The 21,205-nt window shown below is 34.5% G+C and overlaps 1 protein-coding gene across 1 annotated transcript; it reads left to right on the forward strand.

Moving 5' to 3' along the window:
• On the forward strand, nt 462-18,174 carry LOC107625463 (DNA-directed RNA polymerase I subunit 1). Its single transcript, XM_016328106.2, has 19 exons — nt 462-654; nt 733-902; nt 1,903-2,062; nt 2,139-2,423; nt 3,385-3,594; nt 3,711-3,881; nt 4,418-4,577; nt 4,931-5,115; nt 5,875-6,138; nt 6,860-6,948; nt 7,105-7,252; nt 7,494-7,712; nt 8,785-9,105; nt 9,195-9,339; nt 14,817-14,962; nt 15,069-15,331; nt 15,780-15,920; nt 16,056-16,860; nt 17,314-18,174. The coding sequence occupies exons 1-19, from the start codon at nt 637-639 to the stop codon at nt 17,908-17,910; spliced, it is 4,497 nt and encodes a 1,498-aa protein (XP_016183592.1). The 5' UTR covers nt 462-636; the 3' UTR covers nt 17,911-18,174.

Below are 21,205 nucleotides of genomic sequence, written 5' to 3' on the forward strand. Positions count from 1 at the left end.
CAAAAAAATAAAAATTTATTTATATTTATATTTGTATTTGTATTTATATTCAATATGAAGATTCATGTGTATTCTACTATTTTTATTCAATATAATTCTCTCTTTTTTAACCTTTAAAAACCATTTTGAATAGTACCTTTTATTTTCAAAGCTAGATTAAACCGTACTCCTATTTTGTATGCTCTATTAGTTTTATGCTTATACCTCAACTTTATCTTTTAATATTAATATAATTTATTTTTTATTAAAAATTAATTTGTTTTAATAATTATTAATTAAATCTTGGTAATAGTAAGTTAGAGAGTAATTTTTTTTCCTATTATAATTAGACCAGTTTTCGGACCAATAGATTAAAGTGCTCGGTTGAACAGAACATTGAAATAAGTTTGGGTCGGGTATTCGGTTGCTCCATTCGGAACCCGAACCCTAAGTCCTAACCATACTTAAGCTCTCCGTTTTACCGCCTTCTTTCTGTTTAGGTTCTGCTTCCCAGCGCCTCCCTCCCTTCCTTCTTTTCAACACTGCTACTAATTCCTCTCACTTAAACGTCGTCGTTTCACTTTCACTCCCACCTCCTTCGTAACTCTTCCACTCTTGGTCTCTCTCTTCACTTAACGCAACGACAAAAGGCAAGCCATGGTTCTCTCGATCGAGGTACTCCACAACCTCTTCTTTCTTTCTATCTACTTTTGTCACAGTCACTTAAAAATCTTAACCTATGTTATTTTTAAGGGTGCTTCGAATTCTGTTGATGAGGTTGTGTTCAGTTTCTACACGGATGAAGAGGTGAAGAAGAACAGCCGCGTCAAGATTACAAACGCTAACTTGCTTGATACTATCGGTGTCCCCGCTCCTGGTGGTTTATATGATCCAGCTTTGGGTCCATCCGAAGAGAAATTGCCGTATGTTTTTTTTTTTTTTTTAATAAAGCATATTCTGATTATTATTATTATTATTATTATTATTATTACTACTACTACTACTAGGGGGAAGTGAAGTGACTATTAATCTGCTCTTTATTTTTATTTATGTCATTGTTAATGTGTTAAATAAATGGTAATCACCCTGAGGTTAGCCAATATGACAAGGTCTTTAATTTCATGGTTTAAATCCTACATACGAAGAAAAATTCCTTTTTTTCATTTAGTAAGAGAAAGACATGAAAATATGAGTGAGAGATCAAAGAGAACAATCCAAGTACACCAACCTAAGTACTCCATTACCCTTTATATATTGGTATAGATGGATTATTATTATTGCTACTACTACTACTACTACTACTAGGTGCTAGGTGCTTTTCTGGGTTTAGGGTTTAGTGGTGGTGCTTTCCTGGGCGTCCATGCCTGTCAAATCCTATTCTGGAGAGGGCTTAGTAGTAGTAGTAGTGATTTGCTGGGTTTAAGTTTTAGTGGTGGTGCTTTGTTGGACATCCATGCTTGTCAAATCCTATTTTTTGGAGAAGGCTTCATTCTTGGTTAATTAGTTTTTGTTTTATTTTATTTTATTATTATATTTTTAAAGTTTTGGTTTCTCTTGTTTCATCCTTTGTTTATTTTTATTTATTTTTTATCTTTTATCCTTTGAATTGTTTCGGCTACAGTCTGCATACAAGAAATTATTTTATTCTTGAAAAGTTTTGGTTTTCTTTAGAGGACTTCTTCAAAACTTGTATTCTTGTTAATGATACCTAACAGGTTTACATTTTGATGGAAATTTCATATCTTACTCTTTTGAATCAGCCAAGTTGGTTCTTTTGATATAGCTCTGTGGACTGTGGAGATGAGACAAATTGAAGCAGAAATTATTTCCTGTTATCAATAGATCTTAATTTGATATTTTATTGGTATTGCACGAAGTTTTCTCGAGGTGGATGATTGAGATCTCTCTTTTTCTTTGATGCAGTTGTAAAACATGTGGTCAATTGTATCACCTTTGTCCAGGTCATTTTGGTCGTATAGAGCTTGTTTCCCCTGTCTACAACCCCTTGATGATCAGTCTTCTTAGAAATATTCTACAAAGAACTTGTTTCACTTGCTGTCATTTTAGGGCTAATAAAGAACTGGTAAATATATTCTCCATAAGCTCATGATTTTAAGCATTTGTTGGTCACTATTCATATGGTCTTCTGTTGCTGCAAGGTGGAAAAATGTAGTTCCCAGTTGGAGCTTATTATGAAAGGGGATATCATTGGGGCAAAAAGATTGGATTCAATTAATAAAGATGAATCCATGTATCAAAGTGATGATGATGATAAAAGCCAGTCTTGTAGCTCTGAACAGCAGGGAGAAAGTTGGACCTCGCTGCAGTTCGAAGAGGCAATTTCTATTGTACAGAAGTTTTTGAAGAAGTCTTCTAAAAAATGTCAACAGTGTGGTTCCAATAATCCTAAAATTAGCCAACCAACCTTTGGATGGTTCCGTACGGTAAATTCTTAAATTTCACTTAAAATTGCTTTCTGATATTAAAGTATCATAAAGATTTAAATGCTATATCTTGTATATGCTAGTACTGGTAATTTACAGAGCTTGATTTGAGTTTCTTACAGCTCTCTCTCTCTCTCTCTCTCTCTCTCTCACACACACACACACACACACACACACATTCTTCTTTTGTATATCTACATTGTAAATGCCTACATGGGTTGTTAATCTCTTTTTTTTTTTGGTGGAAGGCATTTATCATTCTTTTGACTCAATTTCTCTTTTCACCTTGTATGTTTTGGTTGCAGTTTCCTGTTCACTTGATTTCTTTTAAACAATCTTTAATATTTTGGGCTACTTTTTATTTTGAGCTTGCTTTAATATTCTAGTCTTTTAACATATTTAGGCCATACTTTTTAATTTTGAGCTTGCTTAAGTATCTAAGGAAAGTGGGGAACCACACCTTAAAAGCTAGCTAATAAGGAGGAAGAATCACTCTCCTTATATACAACGTCAAGCATCCCATACTACCCGTAGTGGGACTTTGGGCACCCTATAATACCCAAGTCCCTAACAGCTTGCTCTAACATCCTCGAGTCTTATGATAGAAAGATGCATTCTGAATTTATAATGGTTTATTTTTCAAGTTCTGAATGACTGCTTGCTGCTATGCATATTTGTTCTGTTTTCTATGCACAGTATTCGTCATGTTTGCAATTGTGCTGTGTGCACCTTTCATGCTCCCCCCACTATTTTTTTTTTGTTGCTGGCAGTTTTAAATAGGAGAAGTAGAAAATCATAGAATTTAATGGTGAATTTTCAACTTTTTATTATTTTTTCTTCTTTCCGGAGGACAGTATGTTATTTCCACAGGTTCATTCTTGTGGGTGTTTCAACAATCCACATGCTTTACTAATTCTTGCAAAACCCTTCACCATTTTGGGTTTTTGGATAATGTATCTAGGATGGTCTGTCAGCTGCTGATGCTAGAGCAAATGTCATAAATTCTGATGATACAATCTTGGCAAGTGAGACTATAACCGATGACAGGGATACAACATATGAAGAAGATATCAACTCTGCTGGGACCAAGAAAAGTGATGCAAAAAGGCACAAGTTGTCTTGCAAGCTTGCTGAGCAAAATCGACTTTCTGGTGCTTTGTTACCATCGCAAGTTAGTTTCTTCCAAATATTGAATTAACCTCAATGTAAAGTGTCAGCTGGACACTGAAAAGTTTCACATGCTGTTGGAAAATTTAGAATCATATATTAATTCTATTCAAATTACAGGTTAAAATGACGTTAGAACTTTTGTGGAAAAATGAGGCTCGACTCTGTTCCTATATTAATGATATTCAAGGTCAGGGATATGGAAAGAAAGCAGGGCACTCAATGTTCTTTCTTGAGAATATTTTTGTTCCACCAATCAAATTCCGCCCTCCCACTAAAGGAGGTGATATGGTAAGTGTGAATAATAAATAAAGACTGTTAACGATTTGTACTATTTTTCTATCTTCTTTGTTTGTACTCCATGTTCTTGCCTCTATTGTGGAGTGTGGAATATTTCCAAAGTTTGTCAATGCAAGGTATTGGTTTAGGGAAGTATTCTGAATTTGAAACTGTTGTGGGATATAAATGTAGGAAAAATGTACTTATGAAATTGTTAGCAGATATATATAGATTGGATATGAAGGCTTTTTGTTAGAAAATTCTATCATGACTCATGCGGGCCATTCTTAGGAAAGGAAGCCAGCAGGATGTAAAGGTCATGTGAAGGGAGGATATAAGGATGAAATGCAAATCCAGTTTCTTTCTTGGTTTATCACAAGAACACACTTACCCTTTCAATGTAGCTAATCTCATTTAGTGGGATGAGGCTTGTAAATTGCTGACATTCAAAGTATAACTACTTTTTAGTCCTTTCATTGTTTTGTGAATACTTGACTATCTTTTTTATTCTACATTCACCTTATTGACTTGGGCAATTGTGTTTGTAGGTATCGGAGCATGCTCATACTGTTTTGTTGAGTAAGATTCTGCAGTCTAACATAAGATTAGGGGATGCCCATCTAAACAAGAAGGATCCCTCGATGGTTTTAGCCAGGTGGATGGAACTTCAGCAATCTGTAAATGTGCTCTTTAACAGTAGCACTTCTGGTGAGAATTTATGCTGGTTTTGTTTTGTTTTCTTTTTTTAGTAGTAACATGCAGACCTGGGTGTAGTTGAGTAATATATTTTATAAATTTCTTTGTGATAAAATGTCTGTTGAGCACTCTCTTCTTTTTCTCGTGAATATTTAAAGAGGACAAAGAACAATATGTGCACAATATATGGTAATACCCAACATGACTACATTATGTGACTGAAATGAAGGGTGCAGTCCTTGGTAGTTTGTACCAGGCTATGCTGAATGTGGATTACTTCATAAACATGTCAATATGTAAATATTTTTATTTCTCTTGCTATTGATGGTTACACATGATTTTCTATTACTTCTTGATTGGTCTAGGCCAAAGAGATGCAAGTAATGGAATTATTCAGTTGTTGGAGAAGAAGGAAGGCCTCTTCCGCCAGAAAATGATGGGAAAGAGGGTTAATTTTGCATGCCGCTCTGTCATATCACCGGATCCTTATTTAGCAGTGAATGAAATTGGGATTCCCCCATATTTTGCTCTAAGGTTAACATATCCTGAGGTGAGAATTATAATTTTGTATTACCCAATATGCATGTAAGTTATGTTCTTCATTTGCATTTCTGTTAAGAATTTTGTCTGTTCAGTTTAGCATTCTGCATATTTCATACCTTCAAAACATTTACTTACAGATCTAATAAAAGCTAATATATTCTGGTATTGACATTGCATCTTTATTTAGTTAATTTTCTGTCTATGCTATTTACATGCAGTTATTTTATAGACAAATCACTTTTTATCTGATGCAGCCTATGTAATTTGAAGAAAACTATACAAAATTGAAAAATAAGTATTCTGCTGCAAATAATTTGTACATTGAAGTGTGAAATCTTGGCCTCCTTATTATATCAGAGAATTAGGAACATAGGATGGGAAATTTCTCTATTGTGAAGTGAAATGTTTAGGGTTTATTAAGGAAATCAAACAATCTGTAGGATATTGTAAATGACTGAATGTTGATAAGCAGTTGATAGCATTGATGATTTCCGATGTCTAAGTTTATGTTTGGACTGTGCATGGAATGTGATATTACTAACTATGGAAAATCACATCTTCTAAGACGAGTATGTCATTTTGTTTTCTGCCCTTGATAACTTGATGATATCACTGGCTATGAAAAATCACATCTTCAAAGATGAGTATGTCATTATGTTTTTTTCCCTTGATAAGTTGCATGGAATACGAAACTACTAGCTATGGAAAGTCACATCATCTAAGCTCTGAGTATCTCATTTTGTTTTCTGCCCTTGGTAACGTACAGAGAGTTACTCCTTGGAATGTAATGAAGTTAAGGAATGCTATTCTTAATGGTCCAGAAATCCATCCAGGTGCCACACATTATGGCGATAAATCATCAATAGTAAAGCTTCCACCAAAAGGGAAGTTGCTTGCTTTGACATCAAGGAAATTACCATCATCAAGAGGGGTTATCATGCATAATGGAAAGATATGCGATCAAGAATTTGAAGGAAAAATTGTGTATCGCCACTTGAAGGATGGTGATGTTGTGCTTGTCAACAGACAGGTACTTCATTATCTTATAATCTTATTATATGGTGTTTTGTTAGCACATTTAAGTTTGGTTTGGTAAAACTTTTACTTTTTAAAGGTAGCTTATCAAAGCTAGCTTTTAAAATATAGCTTTCTAAAAGTTGTAACATTTATATTTAGTAAATAAATTAAAAATGATTTTCAATAAGCACAAATAACAACCATTGTGTTTGGTAAAATTTAAAAATACCACAATAGATATAAATGTAAGAGTTAATTTGGAAATTTACTAATATATGAAGTTATATTAGATTTTTGATGTTGATAAGCACAAGCCAACTTTAAAAAGTTTCACTTTAGGTGCTTTCAAAAGTACCCATATCTTTTAAAAGACAAAACGAGGATCTTGTGCTTTTCGAAAGCACAAACACATCTTCAAAAAGTTTTACCAAACCAAGCCTTATAATGTTAATGTATTTTATTCCCCTAATTGGAAATTCTTTTCTTTTAATCATACAAGAAAAGAAAATCAAATAATTACACCCGATGTATGGTGATTGAATATTATCATATACTATTTAGAACTGCTAATTGGGTATATTTAACTATATTCAATTTTAAGTTAACCATAATTGTTCTGATTCCATGACTTGGTAAATATGCTGGTTTGTGAAGACAATATTGATCAGAGATGTGATATAAACATTGCCAGTGTTTACCTTCTGGTTTGAATTGAACTATATATTCCGTTGCAGCCTACACTTCATAAACCTAGTATAATGGCGCATATAGTTCGTGTTCTGAAGGGGGAGAAAACAGTGCGTATGCACTATGCGAACTGTAGGTAATATTTTATTTTAGGCTTAAGCTTGGTGTGCTTGTGGAATAAATTATTATTATTGGGTACATTTTGACTCTCTGATAACTCAAATGAATAAGTATCCTTAGAATTTACTTTGATGCAGTCAATAACTTTTCCCTCGATTCCTTATTATTTCAGTACTTACAATGCTGATTTTGACGGTGACGAGATTAATGTGCATTTTCCACAAGATGAAATTTCCCGTGCTGAAGCTTACAATATTGTAAATGCCAACAACCAATATGTGAAGCCTACCAGTGGTGATCCAATAAGAGCCTTGATTCAGGTATTTGCATAAATAATTTAGAAAGGTGGCAGTTTAATGAAGATCCCAACATTATGGATTGAAGAATTACATGCACACTGCATGAATTGCTAAACGGATTGGAAGCAATCTGATCCTCACCCCTCTATTTGCATAAATAATTAACATGTTAACTGCATAGACAGCCTTTGTTATTATTATTTATTTTTTATTTTTTTTATATACTGAATTTTTTCTCTCTGCCTTTTAAATAAATTTGCAGGATCATATTGTAAGTGCTGCCCTTCTAACAAAAAAGGATACATTTTTAAGCTGTGAAGCATTCAATCAACTTCTCTACAGTTCTGGTGTATCCATGCCTATGGTGGGATCTTTCTATGCAAAACCTGGGCAGAAAGTTTTCACATCAACTTCCGAGAGTGAAATGTTTTTGTTTCCTCCAGCCATATGGAAGCCAGAGCCCCTTTGGACAGGAAAGCAGGTATACTATCATTTGGTTCGTTTTTTGGCTTTTTTGCTATTATATGAAGGGCCTCTTATCCTTGGCATTGGAAAGAATGTCATTAAAAATTCCTTTAGCCTTTCTCCTCCATAAGTACTCCATAGAACATGTTGTATTGATAGACAGATTTAATCAAATATCAAAAGTCACAAAATGCAGGAAGGAAACTAGATGTGATTTTTGTCTGTAGATGATCAGGGAATGCAAAAATGATTATAAGTGTGGTAGCAGGTTTTGTCACAAAAAAAAAGAGAAGAAAATTTGGGTAGTTTCTAAGGAGTAGCTCCGGGTGCTGTGTTGAAGAATATTGATGGTGATGTGATTTAAGGGCATGCTGTAGTGTTGTGGTACATTAGACCCACTAGAGAGAGAGAGAGAAATAACAGTTGTGATTGTGAACAAAAGATCTGTAAGACATGATTGGCTACAGTAATACTAGGATGAAATTTGGCATATTATTTAAATAGAGCATCAAATTCTGGTCAACTTACGGTAATAGTAGGATGAAAGTTGTCATATTATTAAGAGTCTGAAGTTCTGGTTAACTTGGAAATAGAATAGTGATGGGACATGATTTGGAAGGTGCTGCTGCTCAGATACTATATTGAAATTTCGAGGATAGAATAACAGGAGAGGAGTGAATGCGCGGCTGAATTCGATGTAAGATGCTGCGATTCAGAAGATACATCAGCTATTTTATGACGAGTGCTAATATCATACTCTATTAATTTAATATAGAGAAATCATGAACTATAAAGAAATAGATAAATTATTCTTAGAGATCTAAGATACTTATTCTATTCTAAAGATACTATGGAGATATTGCTGGATGTTTATCTAATATCTAACAATTATTTTCTTGATAAATTTTCTGGATCCTTTTCGTTTTGTCAATTCTGTTCTTTCTTGGTAGTTTTGATTTCTTAGTATGTGAAAAACTGGATTGTGTGCTACATACCATTACTTTTCTACTGAGCTATGATTCAAGATTTGCTTCTTTATATTAGGACCTTAATTTTTGTAAGTGAATTTAGTTTCTGCTATATTGCAGGTCATTAGTGCATTGTTATACTATGTCACTAGAGGTTCCCCACCATTTACAGTTGAGAAGAATGCGAAAATACCAGCTAATTTTTTCAAGACTCGAAACGGAAACACTAAAGGACGAACCACTGAGAAGTCAAGTAAGATGAAGGTCGAGCCTGATGAGGATAAATTGTTGATATATAGAAATGATTTGGTGTGCGGCGTGGTTGATAAGGCTCAATTTGGTGACTATGGTATAGTACATACAGTACAAGAACTTTATGGCTCAAACATTGCGGGAAACCTTCTTTCAGCGTTTAGTCGTTTATTCACAAACTTCTTGCAGGTTAGCTGCCAATGAGTTAATATATAATCTTGGGTTATTTTATTGATTTATCTATCCTCAATATTCTATTATATTTTTCTGTTTTTCAGATGCACGGGTTCACATGTGGAGTTGATGATCTACTGATAACAGAAAGAAAGGATGGTGAAAGAATGAATCAACTCAAAAGCTGCGAGGAAATTGGTGACATTGTTCATCGGGAATTTGTCGGAGTCATGGAAGGTGATAATATAGGTAATATTCTTAAATTTGGTTTCTGCTGCAAACCATATGATTATAAAATAAAATACCATTTCCTGATGTAGTAACATTGCTTAATTTGCTAGCTTTCTATGTTCTACTTATATATGACTCCTATCTAATTTATTAAATGACTTATGATGTGAAAATAGAATACTAAGTAAACTTTGGTAGTAACTCTACTATCCTAAGATAATTAATTTCTCCTATCTAATATGGATGTTTTTCCTGAGCACACAGAATCTATAGCTAGTATTGTTTCATAGATACTCCGGTTAAAGCATATTTCAAACCAAATAAAATTTTGGTATGCATTTCTTCTACGCTACCATATATATATATATTGGTCAAATATATAATTGTCACTTGAAGTGTCTGAATATTATGTATATTCAAATGTATAGGAAATCATCTCTTTATAGAGGATTTACAGAAATAGAAATAACTAGAAAATGGGAAATATACTAGCCTAAAATAAGGAAAGATTTCCAATCATAAAATCCCTAAAAATAAGCTAAACTAAAACTGGAAAGGATATTATAATTAATTCTATTTACAGAAAAGATTCATGAAATAAATTATGGATCTGATTTTGATTTGATTTAGTCAATGGATTTGATTTTGATTTGATCTAGTCAACACTCCCCTTCAAGCTGGCTTGAAGATATCCTTCATTGACAGCTTGCTTATTATGCTATCAAAGGTTTTCTTGGATAAACCTTTAGTTAGAACATCTGCCAATTGTTCAGTGGTCGGAACATATGGGATACAAATCTGTCCTCTCTCAATCTTTTCCTTTATAAAATGCTTGTCAACTTCAACATGTTTAGTTCTATCATGCAGAACTGGATTATGGGCAATAGAAATTGCAGATTTGTTGTCACAATACAACCTCATTGGTGGAGAAATGGGAACCTTTAGTTCTTGTAGGATTTTCTCTACCCATAGTGCTTCACATATTCCATGAGCCACTGCTCTAAACTCAGCTTCTGCACTACTTTGTGCCACAACACACTGCTTTTTACTCCTCCAACTAACCAGGTTTCCTCCAACAAAGGTGCAATACCCAGATGTTGACCTTCTATCCATGACATTCTCAGCCCAATCTGCATCTGTATAGGTTTCTACTTGAAGATGTCCATAGTTTTTGTAGAGTAACCCTTTCTCAGGCGACCCCTTCAAGTACCTTAGGATTCTAAAGACAGCATCCATGTGTTCTCGGCCAGGTGAATGCATAAACTGGCTTACCATGCTCACAGCAAAGGCTATATCCGGACATGTATGGGATAAATAGATTAGCCTCCCCACTAAGCGCTGATATCTCCCTTTGTCCATTACACTTTCTGGTTCAGCTGGCTTCAATTTTAAGTTAGGCTCTATAGGTGTTTCAGCAGCTTTACAACCAAGTAATCCTGTCTCTTTTAAAAGATCTATGATGTACTTTCGTTGGTTCATAAGAATGCCTTCCTTAGACCTTGCAAATTCAATTCCAATGAAGTATTTTAATGAGCCAAGTTCTTTGATTTCAAAAGCTTTAGCAAGCTTTTCTTTCAAGTCTTTTAGCTCCAAGCTATCATCACCTGTCAGAATAATGTCATCCACATATACAATTAAGATGGCAATTTTATTAACCGCTGAATGTTTATAGAAAAGTGTATGGTCAGCTTGGCTTTGAGTATAACCAAGTCCCTTCACCACCATTCCAAGTCGTTCAAACCAAGCTCTTGGGGATTGTTTCAATCCATAGAGAGATTTCTTTAGTTTGCACACTTTATTCCTCCCTAGTTCAGCCTCAAATCCAGGTGGAAGTTTCATGAACACCTCTTCCTCTAGCTCCCCATTCAAGAAAGCATTCTTTACCTCCAATTGATGTAAAGGCCAATTGTAATTCGCAGCAAGAGATAAGAATCCGCACAGGGTTGAGTTTAGCAACTGGAGCAAATGTCTCTCGATAATCTACATAGGTTTGTGTAAATCCCCTAGCTACTAACCTAGCCTTATACCTCTCTATGCTTCCATCAGCATTGCACTTGATGTTGAAAACCCACCTGCAGCCAACCAATTTTGTATTCTGTGGAAGATCTACAATCTCCCAAATTTCATTCTTCTTGAGTGCATGCCACTCTTCCATCACTGCTAATTTCCAATTGGGATCATCTAGTGCTTCCTCTATATTCCTAGGCTCAAACAGATTTGTAATTTTAGAAGTAAAAGCTCGATGTTTTTGAGAGAGATTTTGGTAAGAGACATAATTGGAAATAGGATGGTTGGTGCTGGTTTTGAGTACCTTTTTTGTGCAGGTTCTGGTTTCTTTCCTAAGGGCTATTGGCAAATTATTATTAGAAATAGCAATATCAGATTTACCTGGAAGATCCTCAGGTACTATAGTTGGGCCGTCTTCCGGGTTTTCAGATTGGGTTGGTGCAGAGATGATGGGCTGGTCTCTATTCTTCTTGGGATATTTTCGAACATAACATCGAAGCTCCTTTTCTGATTGTGGTATTTCTTTTTCTGTTTGTGTTCCAACTAATTCTGGCACAATTTCAGAATTGATTTCCACATCTTTTTTGGTAATTATTTTAGAATTTGTTTGATCAGTGAAAGTTGTATCCTCAATATGTAAGATAGGAGTGGGTAAAGGTTCATGCAAAAAATTTCCTTCACTTAAACACTCCCCCTGAAGAAATTTTTTCTGAAAAAATGTTTCATGTTCCAAAAAAGTAACATCCATGCTTACATGACATTTCCTTGTGTGTGGATTGAAACATTTATAACCCTTTTGACTTGGGGAATAGCCAATAAAGATGCATTTTTCAGCCCTTGGATCAAGTTTACTTCGGGGGGAATGTGTATGCAAAAATACAGTACAACCAAATACTTTTAAAGGTAAATCAGAATGCAACCTATATGCTAGAAAATTCTTTTTGAAAATATCCAACGGTGTGCAGTAATTTAACACACGCGTAGGCATTCGATTTATGAGATAGGCTGCTGTTAGGACAGCATCTCCCCATAAATACTTTGGAACATTACCCTCAAACATAATGTCACGTGCTACTTCAAGAAGATGTTTATTCTTCCTTTCAGCAATGCCATTTTGTTGGGGTGTATTGGGGCATGTAGATTGATGTTGAATACCTTTTTTTTGAAGAAATTCACCAAGATTTTTGTTAAAGAATTCAGTACAATTATCACTTCTTAATATTGAAATTTTTGTGTCAAATTGAGTTTCTACCAATTTTGAAAAATACTGAAAAATTTTAGAAACCTCAGATTTTTCATGCATGAGATAGATCCAACATAGTCTCGTGTGGTCATCGATAAAAGTCACAAACCATTTCTTACCAAATTGAGTTGTTATTTTCGATGGACCCCATACATCACTATGAATCAATTGAAAAGGTTTAGATACATGATAAGGTTGAGAGTAATAAAGAATTCTATAACTCTTTGCACGAATACAACTTTCACATTTAAGTAAGGAAGAATCAATATTCTTAAACAAACTTGGAAACAAATGTTTGAGATATGGAAAATTAGGGTGTCCTAGTCTATTGTGCCAGAGCATTATTTGGTCCTTTATAGGCATAGAACTAATACCACTAAATCCTTGAGCTACTTTATCTTCCGAAATATCCTCAAAATGATAGAGCCCGTCCATCATCTTAGCACTGCCAATCATCTTCCCCGAAGTCCGATCCTGAAAAATACCATGAGTGTCAAAGAATGTCACAGCACAATTGGAATCCTTGCAGATTTTACTAATAGAAAGAAGATTACAGGAAAGCTTTGGTACATGTAGGACATTTCTTAGGTCAATGTTTTTGGACAACTTAATGGTACCTTTTCCAGCAATGGATGAAAAACTACCATCAGCAATTCTAATTTTCTCATTTTTAAAAGAAGGAGAATATGTTTTAAATAAAGGAGAGAGGCTGGTCATATGGTCAGATGCACCTGAATCGACAATCCATGGTGCATTCAAGTTTGAGGTGCAGTTAAGGGACATAGGAATACTAAAATTACCTGTTTGAGCCAAAGAACCACTAGGAGTACTAGATAAAGAACTGTAATTTAACAGCCTTACGAGCTGCTCAACCTGTTCCTTACTCAAGGATGAACTTTCAGCCTCATGAGCAGTTGGGGTAGCACGTATTTTGGGAGCAGATTTGCTGCTTTTAAGATGTGCTGGTTTCCCATGAATCTTCCAGCAGGTTTCTCGAGTGTGACGAGGTTTATTGCAGTGGTCACACCAAAAATTGGAGGGATGCTTCTGATTTGATGAACTTTTAAGTGCAGCAGGTGCCACTAAGAGTGCATTAGACTCCAAAGTCTGTTCAGTCTTGCCTTTTCCCATCATCACAGCTCTACGAGTTTCTTCTCTTCTAACCTCAGCAAAAACTTCTCCAATTGAGGGTAGGATTGCTCTTCCAATAATTCTGCCACGAACTTTATCTAGCTCCGCATTGAGGCCTGCAAGAAATTGAAATATCCTCCATTCTTCCACTGTTTGTTGGTGGTGTTTGGCATCAGCGGCTGAAATCCACTTGTAGTTATTGAAGTGGTCAAGGTCCTGCCACACCCGCTTCAATGTGTGGAAATATTTGGTGACGTTGTCACTCCCTTGTTGAATTTCTCTAGCTTTTAGAGTAAGTTCATAAATTTGGGATTTATTCCCAAGATCAGAGTACATCTCCTTGACACTATCCCACAATTCTTTGGCAGTGGTATAGTACATATAGTTACTGCTGATATCCTCCTCCATTGAGTTCACCAGTCATGTCATCACCATGGAATTTTCGGTATCTCACACATTATATTGTGTCAGTGACGTTAGGCTAGCTTCGCTCACCGGTGAGATATCCAATTTTTCCTCTTCCACGAATGTACATCTGAACTGATTGAGACCACCTAAGGTAGTTTGACCCATTGAGTCGAAATGTGGTGATCTGAACTGAATGGGAGTCACCACTAACTAGTACCCGCTGCTCAGATTTTAAATCTGATGGAGTAGGAGTGGTATTCTCCTTTTGTTCATGATTAATGACTGAGGAACTGTCAGCTATATCTATAAATCAGAGGCACAGTGCAGAGATTCTGCTCTGATACCAACTTGAAGTGTCTGAATATTATGTATATTCAAATGTACAGGAAATCATCTCTTTATAGAGGATTTACAGAAATAGAAATAACTAGAAAATGGGAAATATACTAGCCTAAAATAAGGAAAGATTTCTAATCATAAAATCCCTAAAAATAAGTTAAACTAAAATTGGAAAAGATATTATAATTAATTCTATTTACAGAAAAGATTCATGAAATAAATAATGGATCTGATTTTGATTTGATCGAGTCAACATTGTCCATGCATCCAACTTATAGTTCAGCATACCTATGCTACTTGACATTTACTTAGTGCAGTTAGTTTTCCTATGTAAAATCTGTGACTTGTGGCATATTTGTTATTTCAGACCCAACCACACTGCAGTTGAATATTGAGAAAAAAATACGCAGTAATGGAGATGCAGCTGGTTCAGTTATTCAATTTCGTTATGGAGAAGATGGCGTAGATGTCCATCAAACAAGCTTTATTACCAAATTTGAAGCCTTGTCGACTGTATGGACTTGCTTTTTTACTGCTATTATTGTTATTTTTTTGAAAATCCTAAACAATGCATGCAATTTGTATGTTGTTTATATTTTGTTTATTGTGCCAATTTCAGAATAATGAACTGGTTTACAGCAACTGTTGCCGTGAGCTTGACAGATCCAGTCCTTATATTAGCAAGTTGCCTGATGCTCTTGAAGGAAAAGCTGAAAACTTCATTTGTAATTTTTCTTCAAAGAAGAGAAATCGTAGTTCATTGAAACGATCAGATTTCTTGAAGTTGATGGAGCACAAGTATGTGTCAAGCCTTGCGCAACCAGGAGAGGCAGTTGGTGTTTTAGCCTCTCAATCTGTCGGGGAACCAGCAACACAAATGACGTAAGACCCTATTTTTTCTGAGAGAATATGCTTCTTGATGAGCCTTGTTGCTATTTTTTTTTGTATTTAAAGTAAAATGACCAGATAATTTATGGCAATTTGGAAGGAACAATTTTTATTAACGTGGCAGATAGTATCCCAGCATATGCTTAATTTGAACTATTTTTCATATAAATTGCTGGATCTTTGAAATCATAGCCTGAACTAATAAGAATAACTGCTTTATACTTGCGTATGGAGTTTGTAATCAAAAGCTGGTTTACTGTTTTTCACTGCAGTAAAATGTTAAGAGAGTAAAACTTCACAAGTTAAACATTTAAATTTTATGCCTCATAGGGGAGCTAGTGGGATTGGAACTGTACATCTGTTCTTTTACCAGCTACTATTTTTCAAAACTTAAGGTGTAAACAGTGCTTGTTATTTATTTTTTTGCATTTTTATTCTGCAGCTTGAATACTTTTCATCTTGCTGGTCGAGGGGAAATGAATGTGACTCTTGGAATTCCGCGTCTGCAAGAGATCGTGATGAATGCCTCAGAAAATATACTGACTCCATTTATGACATGCCCCTTGAGACCTGGCAAATCAATGTGAGATGCTGGCATTGCTTTCTGTTCTCTAATCTATTTGTTTGTAGTTTTGTTTCTGAACACCCCTTGCTTTCTCTATGTGTAGATACTTATACAAACTACAATACATATGTTTGACATAGTTGTTGCTTGCAGGGAAGATGCGATTTGTCTTTCCGATAAGTTGAAGAGAATAACTGTAGCTGACATTATTGAAAGTATGGAAGTGTCTGTTGTACCAGTAGTTGTTTGTAATGGTCAGATTTACAGAGTATATAAACTTGTGATGAAGCTATATAAACCTAAACACTATCCGAAATACACGGATATAACAGTTGAAGATTGGGAGGACACACTAAGAGTTCTCTTTGTGAGGGAGTTGGAGGATGCCATTGAGAATCATGTGGCACTGCTTTCCAAAATTGGTGGCATTAAAGATTTTAAGACAGAGAAATCCACCACAAATAGCTCAGATGATGTAGACGGCAATGAAACAGATACTGCAAAGAAAGGCCGGAGTAATGATGATGACGATGACGATGGTGGGGCTGATGACACAGAAGGGGATGAGGATCTTGGTTTTGAAGCACAGAAGAGAAAACAGCAAGTTACTGATGAGGTTGATTATGAAGATGATCCTGAAGATGAGACACGTGATAATGAGTTATCAGAAGTATCTGATGGTGATTATGGTGGAAGTGATAACGAGGATGATAAGAACATCAAACTTGATGCCCGTGGTTCTCAAGGACTTGAAGACCTGGCAGAGCCTGATGGGGATGTCTCACCTCCTGAAAAAATTGATCGGAAATCTAAGCCCAAATCTAGTGGTGAAAAAGAGAAGAAAAAATCTGGACCAATAAGAAAGAAATATGACAGATCAATTTTTGTGGAAGCAAAAGGGATGCATTTTGAGATCCACTTCCAATTTACTCACGAACCACATATTTTATTGGCTCAGGTATACTAATTTCTTTGATTTTAATGAGTTAACTGATTTTACAAATTTCTACTAGGTTGGATGATTTTATGATATAAATCTTGTTAGGATTTTACGTAAATCTTGATTTCTCTACCTTGGTTATGCCTAAAGAGCAACGTAGTTATTCTAGTCTTGTATGCAGTATGCTCTGCAATTCTAGGTTTGATTCCCTTGCAACTAGGAAATATTAGCAAGGTGCTATGGTAATTTTATAGAAAAGATGCATATGCTGTAGATTTTGTCAAATTGTTATTTGAGCTTAGACATGCAAATATTGTAGAGACATTAATGCATGAATGATGTTGAGGGAAGATGGTAACCTTCGTTTGGTTGACAAGTGATGGTTAACAAATGAGTGTATGTTATCTCTCTACCTTCTCATTGCTTTCAAACATAAAAAGGCTCACTTATTTTTGAATTAATTTTATGCAGATTGCTCAGAAAACAGCCAATAAGGTTTGCATCCAGAAGTATGGAAAGGTTGGCCAATGTAAGGCTGTTACATGCAAAGAAAGTGGAGTAATCTACTACGGCGAAGATCACCGTACAAGGGAAGATATCCCTGCCGCCGAATTGGAAAAAATAGCAGCACTTCAAACTTCTGGTGTGAATTTTCAAACATTTTGGGACTTAGAAGATCATCTTGATTTAAGGTACATTTATTCCAATGATGTTCATGCTATGTTAAAGACTTATGGTGTGGAAGCAGGCAGAGAGACCATCATCAGGGAAGTTAAAAACGTCTTCAAGTCTTATGGGATATCCGTAGACATCCGGCACTTGATGCTTATCGCCGATTTCATGACTTTCGCTGGTAAGTATCGTCCGATGAGCAGATCCGGGGGCATAGCATTCTCTACTTCCCCTTTCCTCAAGATGTGCTTTGAGACGGCCTCCAAGTTCATCGTCGAAGCATCTTCTCATGGCCTGGTTGACACCTTGGACACTCCGTCTTCTAGAATTTGTCTTGGTTTGCCTGTGAAGATGGGAACCGGTTGCCATGACTTGTTACAGAAACTGGAAATATAAGATCGTTGCTATGTTACTCCTAGATCTCTGGTTGATTCATGCCTAGAAAATCTGGCAAATTTTGACACCTTGTACAATTCATTGTTTACAAATTTTTACAGGCACATTTTTCTCTGGTTGAGTAGTAGTTTGTTTGGAGGCAGTAGTATAATGCTTTGAAATGTCATTCCCATTTCCATCAATAACTATGTATAATGCGATTTTTTATGTATAATATCTACGTTTAACGATATATTTTTAAAATGTGGATTTACTCATGTTCTTTATTAATATTATATATTTATTTATTGTGTCTTGAGTTATGTAAGGTTGTGTTTGTTTCACCGAGAGAGGAATACAAAATTATGTTTAGCAAAGTGAGATATGAACATGGATATTGTATTCTAATGTATCTGTTCTAGTGTTCTTTGCAAGAGACCTGGAAAGACACTAGTAGGATATAACTTATCTGTTTTTTTAATTGTTTTTATTAATTTTTTATAATTATATTTTTATTATTTTATTTTTCTTTATAAATTGTGTGAAAGAAAATTTAAGTATTGTACGACTTAATTTCAAAGTAAGTACAACTATACATTCAAGTATTTTTGGAAATCAAGTCTAATCAAATTGGTCTAAACTCAATAAAACCTACTTTTATCACACTAGTGTATACATACGTGCGCTTTAATAATGTAAAACATATATTTTTTTATCTTTGTCTTCTCTGTATTTTCTTCCTCATCATCTTCCTCTTCTTTCTTCTTCCTTCTTCGTGCAAGCAGTCTTCTTCTTTTTCTCTTTCGTATCGTTATCACTAATAACACCAATATTTTGCTAATATCTTTATTGGTTCTGATTTTCTCTGGTGTCATTATTAAATAATTTTGGTTCATTTTTTAGTTTATTTTGGTTCATTTGTGAATTAATTTTGGTTCATTTATGTGTTAATTGAGATTTACCTGATGTTGTTGATAAGTATTGACCAAAATTTTTATTTCTTAAGTAATTTCAGTTCATTTCTTAGTTTATTTGAAGTTCATTTGGATTCAGAAATGAATTCGATAATTGAGGTTTACTTAATACTGTTGATAAGTATTGACCAATTTTTTTAGCAAAGAAGAATGAAGTTATTCATTATCACTTTATTCAATTGCATTAGATTCCACTCTATTCCATTCAATTGGTTCAGATTTGAACAAGCAATAAAAAAAAAACTCAATCAATAAAAACACATCAAATTAATTTCTGAATCTAAATGAACCTCTTAAACTAAGAAATGAACCAAAATTACTTAAGGAATAAAAAATTTGGTCAATACTTATCAATAGCATCAAGTGAATCTCAATTAGCACACAAATAAACCGAAATTAGTTCAGATTTGAACAAATAGTAAAAAAGACTCTATCATTAACAAAAACACATCGAATTTATTTCTGGATCCAAATGAACTGAAATTAAATTAAGAAATAAACTGAAATTACTTAAGGAATAAAAAATTTAGTCAATACTTATTAGCAGCATCAAGTGAATCTCAATTAACACACAAATGAACCGAAATAAATTAAGAAATAAACTAAAATTATTTAATGATAGCACCAGAGAAAATCAGAATTAATAAAAATATTTGCAAAATATTGGTGTTATTGGTGATGACGATAACGAAAAGAAAAAGTAAAAGAAAAGAGAGGGGGGGGGGGAAGAAGAAGAAATTGTGTGCGCGAATTTAGTAGAAGAAGAAGGCGCGTAATTTAAAAAGTTGTTATAATAATTTTGTTAAGTATTTTGCTTGACGTAAAACTTTATTGCTTCAAAATTAAATGCAGCCTATAAGATAGGGTTAAAGTAAAAATGTTATCAAAAAGTTAAGTGCATATCAATTTGGTTTTTGAAAGTTTAAACGTTTCAACTTTCAAATTGGTCTTTAAAAGACATAACTATTAATTAAACTATGACAATTGATATAATTACTATTTAGTTAGGTTTTCTACTTATCTTTTAGAAGTAAGAATAAGTAAATATTAAAGTTGGTTTTTAATAAATTTTAGAATGGATATTTTGATTTTTAATAAAATTTTATTATTCATAAATTTTTGAGAGTTATTCTTGTATAGATTGATTTCTTTGTTGTTTTGAAAGACGACAGTTCTCAAAAATATAATTATAAGAAAAGAGACTAATTCGCTTTCGAAGACTTCTAAAATAATAAAAAGTTATTAAAGATCAAAATGTTTGATCCAATTATAGTTATATATTATGAATTGAACCCTTCATTTCATAATTAATACTATACTGGTCAAATAAAACAGTAACGGTTCAAATATGTATTTGGGCATTTCATTTCATCCAGTAGCTGAATATGCACTTGGTTATTTGGCATTCCAGCCATCCCTGCACATGAAGAGTCTTATCAATATGGCAGGGTGGTGGAATAATACCAAACATCCATAGGAGAACAACGTTTTTTTTAACAACATAAATAATAAGTTAAAAAAAATTAATTTTAAATTAATTAGATATAATTTTTGTTAATAAACCTGAAATACGACCCGATATTGCTTTCCTCTACCATATTCTTTGATTTCTTGCTCTCCTAGCTTCCCACATTTTCCTCCTTCTCTTTGAGCCACACTTTGAATATTCGAAAATAGCATAATGCCATATTGGCGTCTCTCTCCAACTTTGGGCAATTATTCAATAAAAAGAATGTATCATCATAACGATCATGATCAACGTGACTTTCTTCAAGATAACTTTGATAAGATGCCATATTTTTGTTAAGAGAATAATTAGAATCAAATTAGATCAATTAATATCACTTGTATTTATATAACATATCTGTATATTAATTGTAGGATTCTATATCTTTATTACTTTGATTCTTCTAGCAGCTATATATATCCCTTGTACATTGTACTTTTTCTCAACCTGAATAATACACAAATCCTTTCTCTAGTTTAGTCTCTTGTTTCTAACATGGTATCAAGAGCTTTGGTATTTTTTTTTCAGAAACAAATGGTTTCTAGCTCCTTTATTTTGTCTCCTCCGGCAGTACTTTGTCTTCACTTTTCGACTTCTTCCCAATGCTTTGGTTCGTCACTGCCGCCACCATCGCCTTCTCCTCATCGTAACGTTTCCAACGCCACCAGAATCACCGCCGGACGCGCTAGTTGAAGTTGCCTGTCCGCTTGAAGACACTCTCCTTCCAGACGCCTCTAGCGCCGTCGAATCAGCACCCCAGATCAATGGTTCCGCGTCGCGCCACGTGTCATCCTGACGCTCCAGGACCCGTGCTCGACCCAATCCGCTTCGCAAC

This window comes from Arachis ipaensis, chromosome B02 (genome assembly GCF_000816755.2).
Source record: "Arachis ipaensis cultivar K30076 chromosome B02, Araip1.1, whole genome shotgun sequence".
Taxonomy (NCBI): Eukaryota; Viridiplantae; Streptophyta; class Magnoliopsida; order Fabales; family Fabaceae; genus Arachis; species Arachis ipaensis.

Coding starts and splice junctions, on each gene's coding strand:
- LOC107625463 (XM_016328106.2), top strand. Junction 14,963..15,068: donor AATTTGAAGCCTTGTCGACT/GTATGGACTTGC, acceptor TGCCAATTTCAG/AATAATGAACTGGTTTACAG. Junction 15,332..15,779: donor GAACCAGCAACACAAATGAC/GTAAGACCCTAT, acceptor TTTATTCTGCAG/CTTGAATACTTTTCATCTTG.